This window comes from Ixodes scapularis, unplaced genomic scaffold, assembly GCF_016920785.2.
Source record: "Ixodes scapularis isolate PalLabHiFi unplaced genomic scaffold, ASM1692078v2 PGA_scaffold9__187_contigs__length_104089568, whole genome shotgun sequence".
Taxonomy (NCBI): domain Eukaryota; kingdom Metazoa; phylum Arthropoda; class Arachnida; order Ixodida; family Ixodidae; genus Ixodes; species Ixodes scapularis.
The window spans coordinates 58960857-58982087 of record NW_024609884.1 but is presented as its reverse complement, the minus strand read 5'-3'; the positions used below and the strand labels follow the sequence as shown (position 1 = coordinate 58982087).

Genomic DNA, 21231 nt, shown 5'->3' with positions numbered 1-21231 from the left:
TCAACAATAACACAACTTTATTGACAAGCAACACAACGCACTTCCAGTATACTCGTACTCCCCCTCCAACGCGCAGGTGAAATTGGCACAAAATTGCAGCCAAGTTGCAGGAGAACTTGTGAGGATTGCCACAAAATTGTACCAGTTGCAGCTACTGCATTTGTTTTCAAGGGTCCCTTCTGTGCGTTATGAGTAGTACACGAGCAAAATAACGCAAGGCAATTCAGCTCGTGTGTGTCATGTCACAAGGTGCTCTTAGGAAATACTTCGATGTCACGAAGTGGTCATCAACGGCCATTGATCTCAGTATGTTACAAAACAATGGTAAAAAGCGCAAGAAAATGTACAAACTTGAAAATGATACACAGCAGAACTAAACTGCTTTAAACGAAATTGTGCTCTCACCTCGTTTTTCGTCAAACTCCCAGAAACCTAGCTATCACACAACACGTTATCCGGTTCTTTTCAGCCATGAACTAGTGATACAGGGATAGCAGCTTCACTTGAACAGCGTGTCAGCGTAGTGCCAAAGCCTAAAGAAATACTCATTACGGCTTACTAGCACATGCTTGGTGTAACTATGCAGTAGAGGCTCCACATTGGCCTCTCGTATCCAAGATGATGTCGTTTCGGTCGTACAACTCATTTCCGACAGTTCGTCCGGCTTCGCCTTCGGCTTCTTCTCTGGTGATGCTGCAGCTTGGTCTTGGAATCCTGTAATAAATCCTCATTTCAAACACCACGATCAAGGAATGCAAAGTTCGGTGTTCAGTTTGTAGCTTGGAATTCGTGATCTGAACACGGGCATCATGCGATTTCGTTTACTTTTTACAACGCCAATGATGATGAAGCAGTTATGGCGTCCCAAGGGAGTTTTTAAAATATAATATAATTTGAAATTCGGCCTGCGCTGCAATGAAGAAACAGCGAAAGACGTGAAAGAATATTCTGATGCCGACGTTCTCAACATGACGAGTCATGAGGGTGGTCTGGGAATACCCCGGAGTTTTCGATAGAGGTGCTAGCGTTACATTGAGCCACATGGCCCATTGGGACCCACGGTTCAACCTAACGGAAGGCACAGTGCAGGCGACGATTTCAACTAAATTTAAAATAGGATTTACATCGCATGACTTTCTGGTTGTACTTTAGCTACTTAATCCCACACGCAAAAAAAAAAAAAGACTAAGAAAATTGGCTGCATGTTTGGCCATTTTGCCAAACGTGCTTTCTAAGGTGGGTATTCACGCTGGTGTTCGAATCGGAACCACGAAGCGGATCCGCTTATTTTCATCATCAAACGCGCGTTAAATTGTATTTGTCGCCAGCGTAAATGCGGCGTTAGTTCTGGTGGTGCCTAGAGCAGGATCATCCTTAGTCTTTCAGTGCCTGGGGTGGATAATGCTTTTAGTTTAGGTGGTGCCTAGGGCAAGGTTTTGTACGAAAACAGATTATGTGACACTGTTGTCTTCTTGGGACGCTGCGCGCGGTTCCCTTCAGCACCATCTGGATACAGATCGTTTGCGCTGAATTTTCTGGGTCACCCAGAGAGAGGAAGCGGCTTCCTATCCTTTTCACTTCTCGTTCTGCGTTCTCTTTCTACACCACTTGTTTCTGCTGCTCTCTCGCTTGCCCTTTCCACCCTTCTCCGCTCCGCGCGCTTTCTCACACTACCTGCTTCTGCTCAGGGCCGGCCTTACATCGTCAAGCGCCCTGGGCGTTTTGTCAGACAAGAACCGCATACAAAAAACAAGAAGCGCTGTGTTAAAATAAAAAAAAAAAAATAGGGTGCGCGGCGGCGCCCCCCTATTGATGGCGCCCTGGGCGACCGCACAGGTCGCCCACTCCTAGGGCCGGCCCTGCTTCTGCTACTCGCGTTCCTTCGTGCTGGGCCCGTAGCTCAGTCGGTAGCGCACTCGGCTTTCTCTCCGGTGACCAGAGTTGAACCCCTAACAATAATTGCCGTTTTTGTTTTTTTTTCTTTCAAGATTGTTTAGCGGTTATCAACTGACTGACCTACACATTTCGTGTTAACGCGGCTCCGGAGGTTAGCTCTATAAAGCAACCGGTTTAAAAACATGTGCACATTGTAAATTACGCCTTTGGTTCTTAGGCGGATCAAAAAGTTAAGGAGCTACTTGTTTAGGCCTTTGTGCTTACCTGGAGGCCTTACGATGGTGATGGGCTCTTCCAACTCCAGTGGGTCAGAGAATCCCACCTCGTTTCGAGCCAAAATGCGTACGTGGTATTGTGCTCCTTCTTCGAGATCCCGGATATGAAGGCGCAGAGTCTCAGCATCTACCTGGCCCACCTGTTGGGTAGGAAGAAGGAAAAGAGAGCGTTAACCTTAATCCGTTCAGTTTGCCTGTCCCAAAGCTTTAGGGACTCGCCTCCATCCACATCGTTCTCGTAGTGTCTCTCAAAGCTGCTGTGTAACCCAGTAGCGGAGAACCACCGTCCCATTCGGGCCTTCCCCATGACACTTCCATCGAGTTCGGTCCTGTGATGAAGATCTCAAGTGGCGCCGTGGGCGGAGTTGGTCGTTCTAGGAAAAAAATAAAAGATGTGGAGTGAGGACCAACATTAGTGATATTTTCCCGGACACACTCACCAGCTGCTGCTGGTAGGGATTGCCATTCTCCACTGTCCTCGAGCGGTGGTCCGACTCCGGCAGCATTCTCCGCCCGGACTCGGAACCTGTGTCTGGTCTTGTCGCTCAGGGCTAGGACCCGGTGTGTCGTCACTGTTCCGTCAACGTTGGCTACAGTGACCCAGTTCGGAGGATCTCTGGCCGCATCGTCCTCACTGAGGTGGTCCACGATGTAAGCAGTGATGGGAGATCCTCCATTGAAGGTTGGCGGGTTCCACGAAAGGGTGGTGGTCTTGTTAGTGGCGTCCGAGATGCGCAGGGGACCTCTCGGGGCACCAGGTGGCTCTGTTGTAGACAGGTATGCCTTTGAATTAGCTAATTAATTGTGTTGTGTGTATGTTTAAACAGCCTGAACTTAGTCTGTCTCAACGGGCGACTTGTCTCTCAGCTGTAGATGAGAAATTCAGCCAGTGCAGTACAACCGCTAGCCTGGGGTCTAACGTGCACCAAGCAGTAGTGATACACGACCGCACGCCGGTACGATGCTCATCCACATCGAAACGGCCAGGGGTGTGGATCGAACCCAGGATACGTGGGTCAGCGCGAGCTTCCACTCCAGGTGCTCCGAGCTGGTGTGCCCTAACCCACTCGGCCACCGATTCCGCTTTAGATTAGCTACATTTTCCATTTCAGTGTGTACACTTAATATCCACCGCCCTACTCGATTGGCAACGCGTGCAGTCGATCTTGCAACACACTTTAGCAGTGAACCGCCTTTCACCAGAACCACACTTTCTGCATCGGTGTACACCGGCGTAAGCATATCGACCGTGCCTAATGTGTTTTTCTTCGGTTAGATGAGTATGCTGGGAGGCAGCAATCAGCGACTTTTTTTAATGTTGTAATCAGTCTCGTTTAAGTTGATTTGTATTTTTTACTTGACTGATGCAGTAACACAAAGGGCGTGATCCCTACTATCTACTTGCATAATGGTGGTTTAGAGCCATTATTGCACAGAAAACGCAAATCGTAACATGAGTGCAATATGTAAGCCGTCTGACTCACGTATTTGACTTTGAACTGCGACTGGTTCGTCGCCTGTGAGTGGGGAGCTGCTGCCGATATCGTTGCGGCAGGTCACCCGGAACACATACCTGCAAAATACGGATCATCCTCGAGCAACCAGTTCAATTGTTTTTCTTTTATTTCTACTGAGGGACCGGGCATGTCAGTATTTGTGATCATTACTCATATTTGAAGTTAAGTATCCTTGACGTATACTGAAAAAGTAGCTTCTGCGGACCCTCTAACACCACTGGACGTCGTTAATTTACCATAGTTTGCGGTGGCCCAGGAAGTTAAGAGAGCATGCAAATGTGGTCACTCTATTTGTACTAAAGGTTGTGCAAGTAATATTAAAGCTGTACTATCAAAGACTGAGGCATGCCACAAGGATGGAAGGGGCTGACTATGCCCAGCCATCGAGAGAGCTGTCGGTATAGATATCTGTAACGTGTGACGGTCAGTCAGTAGCAGCGAAACAGAAGAGAACATACGCGTTGTCTGGCTTGAGGTTAGGGACTTCCATTGAAAAGCTTTCCGTGGTCCCCACTTTCAGCCAAGCCTTCTTGGAAGCATCGCGCTTTTCGACCGTATAGTCGAGCACAGGCCTGCCGCCGTCGGATAGGGGTTCCTTCCAGGTGAGCATTAGGGATGTGTCTGTCACCTGGGCAGCTGTGAGTGGACCCTGAGGGGGGCTGGGTTTGTCTTTTGAAAGAAAGGAGGAAACGAAGAGTGTTAGAAGCTCCCCAAGCAAAGTACCTCTACAGCCGTGACTATTTTAAAGAATAGGGCTACAAGTTACTCTCGTAGGTCATTCAGATACTTAGTTAATATATACACACCATAGGGACAGCGAGCCGTGACGGGATCTGATGTGAGGGGTTCGCTTATGCCATACTCATTGACGGCCTTAACCCTGTAGCGGTATTCGCTGCCTTCGGTAACACTTGGATCCTTCAGGTAGGTAGTATCTGACTGTGTCGTGCCCACCTGGAATAAACAAAAAAAAAACATATAATGGCTGTAAGAAGGGAACGAACAAGGCTTACCCATTCGTGCTAAATTTCTGGTTAGATCCCATTTCATGAAAATACTTTTCGTTGATACTTGATACGTGGGAGAGGCCATTTCCAAACAGGATTACAGCTTTATATGATTGAAGATAATGTATAGGCTGTCAGGCGCTTCTTTTTTTTCCAATTGAGATTTGTTTTATTTACAACTCAGGATACTGCGTGGATAACACTGCGTTGTCTAAAAATGCCTCTTTTCTCACATCCCCAGTATTCTCGGTCATTCACCCTTTGCGCCCTCTCCCGGAAGTTGAAAGCAAAACTCTTGAAAAAAATTATTTTAGACGAACAACTGCATAAATCTTTATGTTTCCCGGAAGAACTGTACATGACATTAAGGCAATACTAATTAATACTTATATAAAAAAACTTGTATTTTTTATATTAGGTCCGACTTATCTGTTAGCATTGGGTCCTAAGGACAGCTCCTGGAAAACCTTGCATTTCTTCCACAATATTAAAGAGATGTATTATTACAGAGGATTGTAATAACGTGAGACTTTATTTATTTTGTATTTGGTATTTTGGCACATGCCAAAATTAGTTTCACTATTTTCTCGAAAGGGTGTAATTTCTTCGGGACGGTTTGTCTTGACCGCAATATAAGCTTCAGTAAAGTTATCATTCAGCGTACACTGTATACCGACGCACTGAAGCTGAACAACCTGCACTAACGCTCATAATCATAACCTACTTGTTGCCAAGGAGACGCCGCGAAAAACAACTTGTTTATCGGTAAAGAGTAGTACAAATCTGCGCTTCTGAAACAGTCACGTGTGCAGTAGCTTGCCGGCTCTGGTGCCGCACGCGATCAGAGGAAACATACATAGAAACAGCAAAAATCCAAACGCCACCGTGGCACAAGTCAGAGCTAAGACGCTAAAAGCTCAAGCCGGAAAACGCCGTTTCCTTGCGCAAAAAAAAAAAAAAAAAGAACAGAAGTGCTGTGGTCTGATGAAGGTGATCTGATGCCACCACCAGGGTCGTAAAGTACCTAGGTATAAGTAACTGGAAATCGGTATCTAGGTACTTTCGTTGTATCTGAGGTACAAACCTAGGTGCTTTCGTTTCTCGGTATCAAAGGTAAACGTTCGGCAGCCACCATGTGCCGTGATTGACGTTGAGTTGGGTATGACCTGGGAGGCACTGACTTGATCGAACGACGTTTTAGCGAATGAAGCCCCGCCCATGATGTTTCATCAAACGACACTTTAGCGAATGGCGGTGTTCATTTGAGCGAACGGTAGATTAGGGATGCCGTTCTAGCGACACCAATTTATCGACTCGCTTCGGAACTCCGTTTAGGGAAAATAGTGACCTGCTTCCTTCATATCAAACCGAAGTCGACTTCATTGCGTGTTTGAAGCTCCTCTGACAGCTATACAAGGGAGGAGATAACTTGAAAAACGTGCCCAATTTCTGTTGCCTGTATCTTGTCAAGGAGGTGGCTCTCTTTTGCCGTAAATACATTATACAATATAATTTACGATACACTATAATTAAAATCGTAAAGTAATGTCATATTGCGTATATAATACAGTTTCCACTCAATAAATCAGACTCAAACTTTGCAGTTAAGAAAACTGAAAAAGTTCCGAAAGAAAAAAAAAAAAGCTTGAAGCGTTTTGTTTGTTGTCGCGAAGGTTAGGTGCATATGCACTCGACTCATGCGTTTTTTCATGCGGCCGACGTCTTCTGGGCCCGTCGACGTCAGCTCCGGCTCTGAGGGCAAGAACGTCAACAAGCGAGTTTCGGCGGTTTCGGCGTGACATGGTAAACAGTGGAAGCTGTGGCCTCGGTAAACCAATTGGAGCGTGGGGATAAGGCACGTGAGGACTCAACTCCGATGAGGATATCGGATTGACACCAATAAAGCACATTTATGAACTCGTTTTTGTGTGTATCCTTGGTATAAAAAGCTTTGCTACCAATATATTGTGACAAATTTTGGGAAAATAAATAAAGTATCTTTGAATCAACTGTACCTGTACGTACATTTTTAACGTAGGTACATTTTTAAGCGAGTATTTAGGTACGTACCTACGTACCTTTTCGGATGTATAACCGTAACTGTATCTTAGGTACAATTTCGCACTAACTTTTACAACCCTGGTCACCACCCAGATATACGAGACGCGCACCATAGTAATGGTGTCATGAATACCGCACCTTTGATCGTTTTACAACTTTGAATCTAGCCAATTTCGGACGTGGAAGCGTTTTTTTTTTTTTTTCGGTTCTACAGCACTTCAAAGGAAAAAGCTCAGAAAGGGATGATTTTGCGAATCCCCTCTGGGGAATGCGTTCGAATGCGAGAGCCTAACGCCGGACGCCGGTGTTCCGCGTAACGCGTTCGACGAGTGCGATGGAGACACAGGCAGCTAGCCTTAGGTCTACCCTCTAATCAATCCAATCAGAGCTCGGCGTTCTAACGTCCCTCTCGCCTCCTCCTCTCCCTCAGTTTCTCGGTGCATAAACTGAGCGAAGAAACCAGATCGAACGTCCGGTTGCTTTTGTGGCTATATGAGCATTATATTTTGCGCTTTCGATTCTGCGCGTTCCCCTCACGCGCTCTCCGAGCCTCGTGCCTCGCGTCTCAGTAATTTATTTATTTTTGCATTGACAATGGCAAGCATGGCGTCTTACTGGTGCCCCATGCGTGCAAGCATGTGCAGCGTGCACGTGGACGTAGCATTGGCAAGCTCGTAAATGCACACACTTGCCAGCACGAGCAGAGGCACGGCGGTCGCCAGATGTCCTGCTTGCAATCGTTTATAGAAGGACATACCTATGGTGCGTCGGTCGATACATCATTAACGTTTAAATGCAAGGGGGGGGGGGGGGGCAGGCAATGAAGATGAAATGTCTCGCAATGTTGGCCATCTGTATGCCTGGAGGTAGGAACAACAAAAGTGTACCTCGACAAATACTGTTCGTGTCGTCTCGCAGCGTTCTACGATATAAGTTGTGACGGCAGATCCACCATCGTCCAAGGGTGGTTCCCACGACAGGGTGACATGGTCTCCCGCAGTTTCTGGGAATTGAATTGGTCCCTCCGGAGGGCCTGGCTTGTCTGAAAACAATCAACACAAACGGCTTATTACAACCTCCAAGTAAAATTATTTCTACCTTTCGATCACTTACGAAGCGGATGTAGATAAAAATGTCCTTTCTCGAGCAGCATTCAAAGTTTTTTTTAGGAAAGACAGACATTGATGAAAGGAGCAAGTCGCTGCTCATCACTTTTCGTTTTATCGCGGATTGAGAGCGGAGTTTACGAATGTTCAATCTTGTTTAACGTACATTAAAAAAAAAAAAAAAGAAAAAAAAAAGTAGTGTTCGAAACCCACTTTTGTTTTTCTGGTACGAGTGGAGATCAAGTTCATTTCCGCGTTTTACCGCTCAAAAAAAAAAAAAAGTATTGTAGACATTATTTAAGGCTTTTGCTCGATTCACGTTTTTTTCTGCACTGATGTACCCTCTTGGTGACGTCAAAGGACCCCTCACTTTTGCCACGTCACAATCTCATCTGTCTTTCAGTAGGACACGTTGAATGCCAACATTGGCACAAGCAGTCAACATTCTATTCAGGCGTCACTGCGAGCACCTTGGCTAATTTTGCCGCGGCATACAGTTCCAGTCATGGTTTTGTTTCGGTGTTTCCTGGCAGCAAAACGTTTGCAGGTACTGACCCAACACCCTGAGCTTGAACTCGTAAGTGGCGCTGCCAGCAGGGTTGTTGAGCTGCAGGGTGTAGATACCCGAGTCGGGTCCCTCTGTGCTGTGAATGGTGATGGTGGATGTGCCTTCCTTATCGGTGATCAGGGTGTGCTTGGTGGATTGCAGCGGGGCTCCATTGTACAGCCACGCCGCCGTCGGGGCGGGGAATCCGTGTATGGTGGCGACCACCTGGAATTCTTCTTGCTTGTGCATCCGCACATTCTTGAGCCTTTCATCAAACTCCGCCCGAGGAGGGTCTGTGAAGAATGCGTCCAGCGAACAAATTGAAATAGGGATTCAAGTTCCAGTGATATGGAATTGCCTCTTTTATTAAAGCCATTGGATCTTTGCGATGAATAGGGGATCGAGTGTTAAAATTAGTGTTTGCATGCTTTTACGTGGTGGGAATTCGAATGTTTCTCACCTCCAACTGTAAGCGTGCACGTTGATTCTGCAGATCCGTGGGTGTTTGTTGCCTTGCACGTGTATTTTCCCCCAGATTTTGTAGAGGCTTCTTTGATCCGTAATGTTGCTTTCTGGTCTTTGAAATCGGCGCTAAAGTTGGTGATCATAACTAAGTCCTTACCATTTTTCAACCTGCGATAGAAAAGAATTTGCGTTCTCTTAAGAGATACATCGAATATATGCTCATGTATTGCGTGCGTAATAAAATTAAAACTGACACCGATTTTTATCGCGAAAATTTTAGAATGCATGGAATCAGGCACGAAGCCAGGGTTTTGATTCGGGGGGGGGGGGGGGGGGGGGGGGGGGGGGCGCATGACAAAATGCTGTATGAGGGGGAGGGGGGAGAGGAGGCCCCAGCAAAATGGAAGATTTAGAAGGCCCCCCCCCCCCCCCCCCCCCTTCCCCGAAATATCGAAACTAACAGAAAAGGAGCGCAGAAAGCTGAGCACCCGTCGCGCGCCGGACGGCTGCTTTGGTAACTGCAGTTTATTCAATGGGATACGTACGTTTCGAGAAGTAGCGTCTAGATGGCGTTTCACCATACACCATGGAACACACAGTTCGTAAACGAAAATCTAGATGGCGCATCGAGCGACGGGAGGCGGACTGAAGTGAGTGAGGGGGGTACCCCCTTCCGCGAGAGTTCCACAACTGAGTTAATCTAGTAACGTTGGTTCGCGGTGACTCGCTACCCGCGTCCGCTACGGAGGCTGACGTCGCTTCCGGGCGAGACTTCCGCCGTTATCTTTGCGTCTAGTTTCGGTGTTTTGCCTGCTCGCGACTTGAACTTGCCAGAGAGTATCGCGAAGCTCAAGTTAGTTGTCTAAATTCTTACAGCTGCTGTGGCATATTTGGAAAGAAAACATTGTTGAAATCTGCCAGCTGAAGCGAATATTTAAGGAAGTTGTTTAGTCCATTCTTGGTAATCACTTTGTGGTCCAACATAAATATAAATACGTCAGAAACCTGATATCATCGACAAAGTTTTTAATCTTACGAAGTTTCAGTGGCGCCATCTGTCCAAGATCAACAAAACCGTCAGGTCTATCTGCTACCGCGAGGAGCCGCCAGAAGCCGGACGGCCGTAGAGTAACTGTATAGCGGAGTATATACAGTTACTCTAGACGGCCGCAGAAAACAGCCGGATGGCGCAAGTACGTGGTCACGTGGTCGCGAGGGGGGTGAGTTTTGGCTGCTCACTGATGGCGCTGAGAGCTTCACCGGACAGCCCGCGTCCCCCTTTCACGTCACAGCGCACGTGACTCGGAAGTTGGTGAAGGAGTTCAGAGGTGCCAAAAACGTCAATCTTCGTCCATTTTTAAAATAAAAACTGGGACATGTAGGCAAAAGCGTTTTTTTTGTGCTCTACTTCAGAAGGATCGAGACACCAACTCCCACAATTATTTAAGCAAAGCACTGAATTTGTTGCACAGCTCTTTCAACGAAAAAATAGTCAGAGTGCAGGCGAGTAAGTTGAACGTGGTTGTAAACCTGAGACTGGGGCAAGAAAAGGAAAACGCAAAGGAAGACAGAAAAAGGACAGGCAGCGTCTCACTTACCATTTTACTGTAGGCGTTGGGTTTCCAGAAATTCTGCAGGTTAATTCTGCAGGCTTTTTAAGACCCACAGATTTATCGGCAAGATGCTCTAATATTACAGGTGGCTCACCTCCTAGGGAAGAAAAGGCAGCTCATTATTAAAACATCAAATGCTATTCAAAGCTACCCCCCCCCTTCCCTATTAGGCCCGTTTGTCCGTCCTTGCGTCCGTGCATTTCCCGCTAAATTTAGCGGGGAAATCGATTTCACGTGACCTATGCACAAATTCAGCATCATCGCTAAATTTAGCGGGAGATTTGATGTCACGTGACGTGACGTCACGGTACCCACCGACCCATTCAGTTTTCCCGCTAAATTTAGCGGGAAAATTTACGTTACGTGATCTATACACCAATTCAATTTCCCCGTAAAATTCGGCAGGAAAACTGATTTCACGTGATCCTATACACCAATTAAGTTTCTTCGCTAAATATGGCGGGAAAATTGATATCCCGTAACCTATACATCAATTTAATTTCCCCGTTAAATTTGGCGGGAAAATTGCTGTCACGTGACCCATACACCAATTTATTTTTGTGGGGAAATTTTGTTGGGAAATTGATGTCACTTGACCTGATGTCACGTGACTTCTACACCAATTTAGTTTCCCTGCTAAATTTGGCGGGGAAATTGATGTCACGTAACCTGACGCCACGTGAACTATACACCACTATAGTTTCCCCGATAAATTTAGCGGTAAAACTGAAAATTTGAAGTCCTGTAATGCATTTCATGCATTATAGATCTTTGAAGGTTTAGGTCGCTGTCAATGTTTATATATGCAGGCATCTACCAATCTAAAGATGTCTGAAGAGGTGTTGAACTTGTTAGAGCACCTTTAATTCACTTTCTGTATGACAATCTTTTCCGATATTTCATAGTTTAGAGCAGTATTTCTCAACAATTAACGCTTCGCGGACCCCTTGTGGATCGGCGCAGATGATGGTGGACCCCGTTCGTGGTGGGGGGAAGTAAAAGATATCGGTTAATTATGCTAATTATTTAATAAATGAGTATAACTAAGAGCTGTGTGAAGTAGACTTCTCTCATTACCATACATTCGAGAAAACTAACCCGAAAATCGGAACGTTTTTTCTCAATCTGAAAAAAGAAAACTTATATTGCCGGGCTTGTCTGATGATGCATTGCTTCGTGGACCCCTAGAATGCCTTCGCGGACCACAAAGGGTCTGCGGACCCCTATTTGAGAATCACTGGTTTAGAGAATGCAAAAACTGAGGCTATCTGGTAATCAGGACATACGTGTGTCAAAAATATTATGAATATGCTATTTAAAAACTGCAAAATGAGCAGCCCTTGCGAGTGCTATGCGTGAACGCCTCTATTTGTACTTCACTCAGCCAGAAAAAAATAGCAACGCGGGTAAGCGAAGTTTTGGATAGACTAATTGTTTGTGATGTTTTGATCTAGCAGACACAGCTTTATATTGTATTGCTTTTCTCTAAAGGTGTTCGGAACTGCGATACGAAAACGGCATTTTTGTTTGGAAAGCGGAGCGCAAGTTCGTCTGCTTCTTGCAGAGGGGTGGCGATGATCTCAGAACGCCAAGCTCTTATTAGCTAATTGAAAAAAAAAAAATAGTGGGTAAACCTGAAGGCGTCTAGCATTGAGGTCTACTCACTATCCTTCCAATCAAATCTAATTCCAATCAGAATTTGGCGTCGTTCTGACGCCACTGCAACCCCTGCGGCAGAAGCAGACGAATTGCTCTTCGCATAGGAAACAGACCAGCTCCTATTATTGCATAAAACTCTAATCTAATAAAAACATTTTTTTTGTTAGGTAGAGATGATAGTTAAACGCTTCCTTCAATAGATCTAATCGAGTAAATATTTCAGAAGTATCTAATGGATATTTTAAAAATGTATTTCTTTCTTTCCCTTGGAGGCCATTACGAGAGAAGTTTAAAAAATATTTATATAATTCCATCACATTTTGAACGAACAAAACATTTTCTCAAAATATCGCAGTAAGTTAGTACTTGCAAAAAATAAAAGCATGAGCACGACGCAAACAAAGCATAGTACAATTTCAGTTAAAATTTACACATTTAAGAACATATTTGAAAAATTAGAAACAGTAATATTCACTCAAACTAATTTACATACGTTATTTTTATTGACAAAACAACGTTTCCATATATAGGGTATCCCAAATCACCAGTCTCGATCTAAAATGGACCGTAAAAATCGACGCCTGCGCGTAACAATCTAAAGTTTTCGTCAAAAGTGTATTTCACAAGTCGTTTTTTTTTTTTTTGTAAAATTACAAAGCGTATCTCTCTTTCTGCAAAAAAAAAAAAAAAAATATGGCTAAGAAACTTGCCACGGTTAACGGCGGGCGGCGACGCAGACGGCCAATTCCAAGAGCGGGGCGGGTTTGGCGCTCGTATTGATAAATGGCGCGATCTCCTTATTGAGACTGCTCGCGACCACCGTGGTTTATTAAATTAACAATCTTTTTGTAATGTGCCTTTGGTTAAAAAATAACTGCGGGCAATAAAAGCAAAAATTAAAGAAAAAAACGCGTTTGCATAACGATGGCACTCTTGCTGCCAACGGATTTCGTCTGCGTGTCTTCCGTTTTTTTTTTTCGCTGGTCGGCTGCTGCTCCCGACGCCATCTATCAATACGCGCACCAAACGCACCCCGCAACTCGACTCGGTCGTCTGCGTCGCCGTCCTCCGTTAATCCTGGCAAGTTTTTTGGCCCTATTTTTTTACAGAAAGGGAGCTACATTTTGCAACTTTACAAGAAAAAATCGACCTGGGATATACACCTTTGACGAAAAGTATAAATTGAAACGTGCAGGCGTCGATTTTTACGATCCATTTTAGATCCAGCCTGGTGACATGGGACATCCTACAGACCAACACGCGGCCGTGACGTCACGCAACTGTGGTGGCGCTGTCGACGCACGGCGCATGCGCAGACGCTTCGCTTCCTGTGAATTCGGTTTCTACGCACGCGCTGTGCCCACACCTGGTGTGGGCAAACGCGGGCTTGTGTTTAAACAGCGTGTCGGATATATATTATAAATGGTGCACGTTTGAGGAGTTTACACACACACACTGGAAGCTTATCGCATTGTTCATCGCTTCTACAAAAAAGAAAGAAAGAAAATAATGTCAGTAAATATCTATTCTACTGTTGTATGGTTGTAATAGACTTCGTAATCAGGTATAATGTATGTGATGAAGACCAAGTCCAATACTGACTGAGAGTGATCAGTGCTTCTCGTGTGTTAATTCACTAGTTGGATAAGATTGTGATTGAACGTGATATCTAATATATTTCCTTAATTAGACCGTCACCAATTTCCAGTGAATCCCAGATTATATATGGCATATCAAAGTCTCTAGTCAATATTATTATGGTATCGCTATTTGCATGTTTACATAGAAAATTATTCAAGCACCCCAAAAACTCAACTGGCGCGTTTGGTGGCCTATTCTACAAACAATTTCTAAAGGAAATGCACGATCCCCAGAGGTACTCAGCACGAGACGTTTCATCGCAATCGCACTGGAGTTCCACGCAATTGATATCACCTTCCAAAGCAATCCTCTATAGTGGTTTGGTCACACCTGATTAACTTATAGTGAGAGGTAACAATGCAATTACTTGCAATATCAGAATTAAGCCATGTTTTCGTATGCGCTACAACATGAGTGTATTGAGCAAGAAAGAGGAATTCCAGGCCATCACTTTCATTAAGCACACTTTTAGAATAAATGTTAATGAGTTCCGGGGGTGATTTGAGTCTACCATCGTTTTCAGTAAGTCGTCTACCTCAATTCTAGGCTGATGACGGCGTTGATGTAGCTCAAAATTCCAGAAACATGTTTCGTTGTTCATTTTGAGCTCGTAGAGCAAACTATGTTGGCCTATTTGGTGCTGCGATTTCACGTAATTACTTCTTAATTTTCAGTTAAATTTGCATAGTCGTTGCTGATAGCTTGGTTCCTTTAAGTTTTCCCCATTTATTTAGGATTTCATCTTTATCGTTGAAGTCGTAAATCTTCATGATTACTCGCTTATCCACTAACACGCTTTTGTACAAAGAGTCTGTTAATTCTTTCGATAAAAGTTACTATGACGCCCAGCGTTTTTTTTTTTCAAAACGTCATTTATTTCTGTTGGCTTCCAATCTTCAATGACTTCGGAATTGTTTTCAGAAAAGTCACATATTATTTGTATTAAATTTTATTAAATTACTGTAGATCAGTTTTAAATTAAGTAATGAAACTTAATTGAGTAGCCTCTTGCTGGCGCATGTAAATAAGGTTCAATGTCTTCGACTGTCACAGATGAACTCGAAAAAGTCACTCGAAAAGTGTTTTGTTTTACAGATCGGTATAAACTGAGAAACCCTACTGTGTGTTTTGGGTATGCTGGTTTCGAACAAATGAGCAGAATACTTTCGCGGATTTTCGCTTCTTGTTGTTTGTTGTGCGTTAATGATGTTTCTTGAGCAACACCTTTCGATTAATTTTTGTATCTACGATAGACTGGGCAGATTAGAGAAGTACTTATTGGCTTACCTTTCGGCTCTATTCGAATGTACTTGGTGCCAGGAGACGGTTCGCCTTTCCCTGCTTCGTTCGTTGCCGTTACCCGGAACATGTATTCTTCGCCAGGGGTAAGCCCCGTCACTGACAAACCAAAAAAATGTGTCAGCACTAAAAGGCATAGCATCATTCTGCAAAATATGGGCTCACAAATTTATTTGAATCCCGACGCTATGAACTTTGCAACAACTGAAGAGGGAATGCACCTTTGGTGAATGTGTCTTGGACAGTGTCAGAGAATGTGCTCCACCGAAGATTCTGGCGGTCATGGAACTCTACTATGTAATTTGTGATCTTGGAACCACCATCAGACTTGGGCGGTTTCCAAGACAACGTCAGGGAGCCATCTTTTTTGATCTCGGAAGCCTCAGGTGTTCCAGGTGCGCCCGGTTTGTCTATAGTGCCAAAGGTAGCAGGAACAACCATACTTTAGTATTTGCGATCAGAAACTCTCCTGGCCCGTGTCGAGCTCGTTAGCCAGTGCGAAGCATAAAAAAGTGTTTTACTTACCGATACAAAGAATGGTGAATGGCTTACTGCACTCTCCACAGGTGTTTTTCAAAGTAAGGGTTAAAGTTCCCGCATCTGTTGGCTCCAAGTTTTTGATAGTGATTGTTGCCTGGAAAGTATCGCAATAAAATAACGTTTGGACAAAACAGTGCATTCATAATAGACAAGGTTTTTCATTAAAGGACGAAGACCGTTTTCGTTTCAGGATTTTAGCTTTACTGGTACAGACGGCCAAGGTGCCAAGCCAAAATAAGCTACACTAGCCATGATGAATTTAACCTGAGACTGGATCAGAAGGAGGAAAAATATCTTATTGAAAAACAGTGAGTGTGCAGGCGAGCTGGTGATAATTTATCATAATGTAACAACTGAGACTGTGGTGCGAGAAAATGAAACTTTCAAGTCTAAGGAAAAGACAACAGTAGGAGAGCGTCTCAAGAGACATTCTTTCACTTGTGTCTTTTCCTTCGACTTGAAAATTTCTTAATTCATCTGAACCATAGCCTGAGGTGTTACAGTGGGATGAAAATATACTGACAGTGGTAAAAAAAAAGCAGAGTCCCTGTTTATTTTTTTTTTACCACTCTTAAGATATTTTCTTCCTGCCCTAGTTTCGGGTTAAATTCATCATGTTAGACTTCGCCCAGCTCGCCTGCGCACTGATTATTTTCGACAACTGCTCTCTTTAAAGAGCAAGCATAAAGTCACTCAAGTCTTATGCGATGAATTTACCTCTTCTGGGGACATGTCCATGGTGATTTTATTTTTCACGGGCTCCAAAGGCCGATCGCCAAGTTTCCAAGTTTCAGTTGGTTGTGGAATGCCAGTATAAGGAATGGGTATTCTGAGAGTTTCCCCCTTCTTACTCGAAAACGTTTGTTTGTCGGTTGTTATCCTCGGAGGAGCTGTTACGTGGGGAAAACATCACGTCAGAGATGCGAACGTTAATGTAACTCAATTCAAAATATGTTTCACTTGCCATGAACAACAACGGACGATGAACACTTTTTATCCTTGAGGACGCACGAGTAGACGCCTTGGTCATCCATTGAACTTTCTCGGATGATCAGCTTTCTGCTCTTGCCTTCTGTCGTTACAAACACCTGGTAAACGATATACACATTATAAATGAGGAGGGGAGTGATTCATTTTTTTTACTTACTTTAATATTAAGGGGAAAGGAAAGGAGAAAGTTGGCGAAAAAACTGGGCCAGCGGTTATTAGTTTTCTTAGTTAACCGCGAAACAATCAAAGGTTCTTCTTTTTTTTGGCACACATTTTTAAGTGATTTTTTATGTACATGATAAGCTGTGTATCTGTACAAAAAATATAAACAAGAGCAGTGCAAACCCAAAAGAAAGACTTGCCTTTTCAGTGGGGTTGATGGTGTCGCCGTCCTTCATCCAACGAACTTCTAGCGTTTCCCGTGACACCTCCACGAGTAACGTTACTGTATCGCTCTCACGCACAATTACATCACGAAGACGGAGCGTGAATTCTGCTTCAGCATCTGTAGGTGAGTTAAATACGTACGCCCTTTAAGAAGATGCACCTTGACAGACCAGTTTCTTTTTAATACAAAAGGCAAATAATTACGCCTCGATCTTGGAACCGAGATAAGGAACTAATTAATGCAGTTAGGTCTTGCGCTCACCTTCCACATGAAGAAGCGTGGATGTCTTGACATTGCCCGCTACACATGTGTACTCCGCAGTGTCGTCTTTATCAACGCAGGGAACGACAAGACGTCGCACTTTTTCCTCTTTGACAAACTTGAACCTGTAAACAGTTGTAGAAAACTTAATATTTATTTATTTATTTATTTATTTTACGTGCCCAAAAACCACCATGAAGGTATCCTTTTTGGTGAACAAATATATAAATATGAACAGAAAAAAAGAAAAACACACTTGCAGGTTTCAAACACAAAGCAACAAACACACAATATTTAAAGTTTGGCAACAAGAACTTTCACTTGGTTCCTGAACACCTTAATGTCACTGTATATATCAGGTTCGGCATTTTCAGTATTGAATATTGATAAACAGAGATTGTATCCGTGACATAGGAGATGGTTTACAGACAGTGTGAATGCTGAAAGCACTGCGGGTCTTAGTGGAACGAGGAGGGATATGAATGTTTACATCACGTAAAAGCGAAGCACTGTCAAATACGCTATTTACAATTTTGTACAGAAAGACTAATTCGCGCTCTGCTCTTCTATTGTTGTGAATCTTCCAAGCATGGTTCTACGAATGTGACATTTATGCAAGGGTGAGATAACCGAAAAAAACAACAAAAAAACATCTACCGTTGGTCCATTGGAATGGGTTTGCCATTTTTCATCCATACAACATCAACATCAGCTTGGGATAAGGCAACCTCGAAAACAGCATCAGTGTCCTGTGGTACGGTCGTTTTTTCTGGAAGCCTCGCAGTGAATTGCACAGATGGGGCTGAAAGTTGAGCAAGTTTTGTTTATTTTCTAGTATTAAAACCTCCCTATTTACGTTGTTATCTAAGTAAACATGGAGTGCTTACGTTCTACAGTAAGCCTGGCACTGCATGATTGGTCCCCAACCTTACAGGTGTAGCGTCCTGCGTCCTGAGTGACTGATTGCTTGATTACAAGGGTCTGCTTCTTTCCGTCAATCTTTAACTGAACACGGTCATTGAACTGCAGCTCTTTCCCTGCACCAAACGTACAAGTTTTAGTGACGCGTCGAAACATAATCGGCCGAGTACGTCTCACCATCTTTGAACCAGCGAACCAGTGCATCTCCTTTGGTCAGTTCGATGGTGAACTTCGCGGTGTCATCTTTGGCAACTGTCTGGTCTGTCATTGGACTAGTGATTTCTGGAGGCAGCTCTAAAATATTAGAATATCAAAGTCAGTGATTGGAGTGGAAATCACGGCAAACAGTCCCAGGTGTAAATAAAAACATGGAGAGGGGTGGTTTTATTTGGATTCAGGCAGCGAGGTACATTTGTATTCATTATTTTTCTTAATATTGTTATATGTTGTGCACTATACCGCGCGAAAAACAACACTTCATATTTTAAAGTTCGGACTTGGTTCCTATTGAAGAAATACAATCCCAAAGGGGCGGGGAAGGACAACGGGGTTATGACGATTCACGCCTGTGACATATTTGTTTCGCGCTTCATCATAGCAGTATTAGCTACTGATTCTCTACAGTATTTTAGGGTACTCTATCTATATCCTAGAAAGACATTTAAATGTATGTATTATATATGTACATTAAATGTATGTATATACGATTGTATATACATACATTTAACGTTTAAACAAGGATAACCTTTTTCAAGGTAACAATATTTAAAAATGAAAATTCATTTTTTGTTTTGGACTCGCTCGACGAATAAACTGTTACTTTTGAAATTGCCGTTCCAAACAACCGAGGTGTACTCTAGCTGGGATCTACGGAACAGTGCAGCGTGAAAAAAGCGGACGGGCTTTTGAATTCCTTGGTTATGCGAGACGCGGCACCTGACGTGCGCAAGGCCGATTGAACCACTCTGGTAACGTGAGTGTCAGATCTCAGGGTTGTATAAAAAACAACACCGATGTCTCTCAGTTCACGTGACAGCAGTTCGCTATGATATAAATTTGGAAAATATTTATCGTAGGTCTTGCGGGAATATGTCATTACATTTGATTCAGTATGATTCAAACGGAGGTCATTGTCGAAACATCAATGACCGAAGAAATATGCGTCATTCTGAAGCGTAATTCAATCCTCTAAGGTCGATATTTTTTTGTAAAGTTTTATATCATCAGCGTACTGCAGAAATGAAGAGTTTGATATAACCTGAGAGACATAATTTACAAAACGATTGAAAAGAAGGGGGTCCAAGACAGATCCCTGAGGCACCCCAGAGCTTGCCTTGTACAAGGACGAGGTAGTATTGTTGACACGGACCTACGCTTGCCTATTGGACAAATAGCTTTTTAACAAGTTGTATACCGAACCACATACTCCGTAGGAGGGAAGGTTGTATAATAGGATGTTGTGGTTGACTACGTCGAAGGCCTTACTCAGGTCGAAATAAAAAACGTCAAGACCTCTATTAACAAACTTCTACAGATGCAACAGACGTGCAAGATACGAGATTGGTAGATGTAAATCTGCCGGACATGAATCATCATCATCCTCATCATCATCATTACTATTATCATCTTCATCACCTTGACGAGCTCTCAGAACTCATGCATTCCGCAGAAGCATCGTGATAGGAATATTCAAGCGAAGTACATATAATTCATCACTCAGCAGATGTCACGCCTAAATGATATGCGGTACATGACCTATACTTTTTACCAAAAAGCTGGGACTGTTCAACATAAAGCAGTGGCCGAGTTAATGGTGTGTTTATTATGGGGTTGAGCCTGTTCTTCCACGACCGCTCGAATTCTTCTGTAAATCTAGAGGCCGTGGTCTTTCAGTGGGACAAGTTCAGTAAGTTGGTCCAACTGAAGAAAGAAGGTGCCCGAAATGCGGATGTGTCCGACTTGGGCCGTTTCACTACAGTTGGTTGCAGTTGAACAAACTACCCATGTGAAATACCGTTTTAAAAATAATCTTAATTGGAAATGGAACGTTGTCGAGGCGCGAACACAAACATCTTAGCGGATATTGAACCAAGCAAGAGGGTTTTCAACTTACCGATTACTATCAGGTCAGCGGAGGTTTCTTGGTCTCCCAAGACACAGGTGTACTCGCCTTCATCTTTAATGCTAGCATTCTTGATCACCAGCTTCTGATAGGGACCCTCGGAAAGAGATTGGAATTTTTCCGGCGACTCTTCAAGCTGCAGGGGTTCGCCATCTTTGCACCAGGTAACGTGAGAAACTGGACGATTGGTTTTCGTCACAAACATGGCTACGTGGTTTTCCTTGACTTCCACATCTTGAAGCTTTTCCACAAATGTCAGATTTGGCTCTGCGATATGCACAAAATCACATACGCACTTGAAATAAAGGAGTATTAACAGGAGTGAAACCATTCTCGAAATAGCGCTCGTATGCGAGATATACAATACGGGTTATTTTTATTGACTGAATATATTCCCAAAGCAAGGGACACGTGAAATAAATATATGTTTCCTTCGGCATGAAGTTGTCGGCTGTTGTGAACATTAGGACTCGAGTGTAACGAGATATAAAGCGAGATAATAAAATACAGTCTCAAAAAATTAAGGCTGCAATCCACGCTGTGAAGGTGGTGGGACAGCGAAGCTGGGGTATCGCCTGCAAAGATTGCCCACTGCACTAGAGACCCTGTTTATGGCAAATGCCACCAGGCTGTGCTTCCAGTCTTTGACGTCCCAGAGAACTGCCGGGTTATAAAAACAATGAACAAAGGCCACCTTAACACCGCTGCTTGAAAGGTGGATGAAACGTTTAACCACAAATTCTCTAGGTGAACGCCAAAAGAACGAAAAAGTTCGAGATCTGTTCAAATGTTTCGCAAGCTGCCGCGTCGACGGCAGCTTGCGACGTGGGGATTGACGTCACTAGCCTTTAATATATAAAAGAAAAACCCGCCTATGCCCCGTTTCACCTTACGTCCGGACGCAGCGGATGATGCGAGCCATC

The 21231-nt window shown here is 43.8% G+C and overlaps 1 protein-coding gene across 1 annotated transcript in view; it reads right to left on the bottom strand.

Annotated features, from left to right (window-relative positions):
• Positions 1 to 21231, bottom strand: part of LOC121833793 (titin-like) — a 44599-nt gene continuing 23368 nt past the window's right edge. Inside the window, exons 17-38 of the mRNA XM_042287421.1 lie at positions 20300 to 20575; positions 18364 to 18480; positions 18153 to 18302; positions 17923 to 18067; positions 17266 to 17390; positions 16979 to 17121; positions 16591 to 16714; positions 16344 to 16516; positions 15612 to 15720; positions 15308 to 15496; positions 15075 to 15185; positions 10473 to 10584; positions 8870 to 9042; positions 8418 to 8702; positions 7644 to 7798; positions 4495 to 4642; positions 4147 to 4357; positions 3656 to 3744; positions 2612 to 2935; positions 2391 to 2545; positions 2161 to 2311; positions 1 to 714 (exon numbers count right to left, since the gene is read on the bottom strand). Coding sequence (XP_042143355.1) covers positions 500 to 714; positions 2161 to 2311; positions 2391 to 2545; positions 2612 to 2935; positions 3656 to 3744; positions 4147 to 4357; positions 4495 to 4642; positions 7644 to 7798; positions 8418 to 8702; positions 8870 to 9042; positions 10473 to 10584; positions 15075 to 15185; positions 15308 to 15496; positions 15612 to 15720; positions 16344 to 16516; positions 16591 to 16714; positions 16979 to 17121; positions 17266 to 17390; positions 17923 to 18067; positions 18153 to 18302; positions 18364 to 18480; positions 20300 to 20575 — 3680 coding nt within the window. The 3' untranslated portion in view covers positions 1 to 499. The remainder of the gene's footprint in view (positions 715 to 2160; positions 2312 to 2390; positions 2546 to 2611; positions 2936 to 3655; positions 3745 to 4146; positions 4358 to 4494; positions 4643 to 7643; positions 7799 to 8417; positions 8703 to 8869; positions 9043 to 10472; positions 10585 to 15074; positions 15186 to 15307; positions 15497 to 15611; positions 15721 to 16343; positions 16517 to 16590; positions 16715 to 16978; positions 17122 to 17265; positions 17391 to 17922; positions 18068 to 18152; positions 18303 to 18363; positions 18481 to 20299; positions 20576 to 21231) is intronic.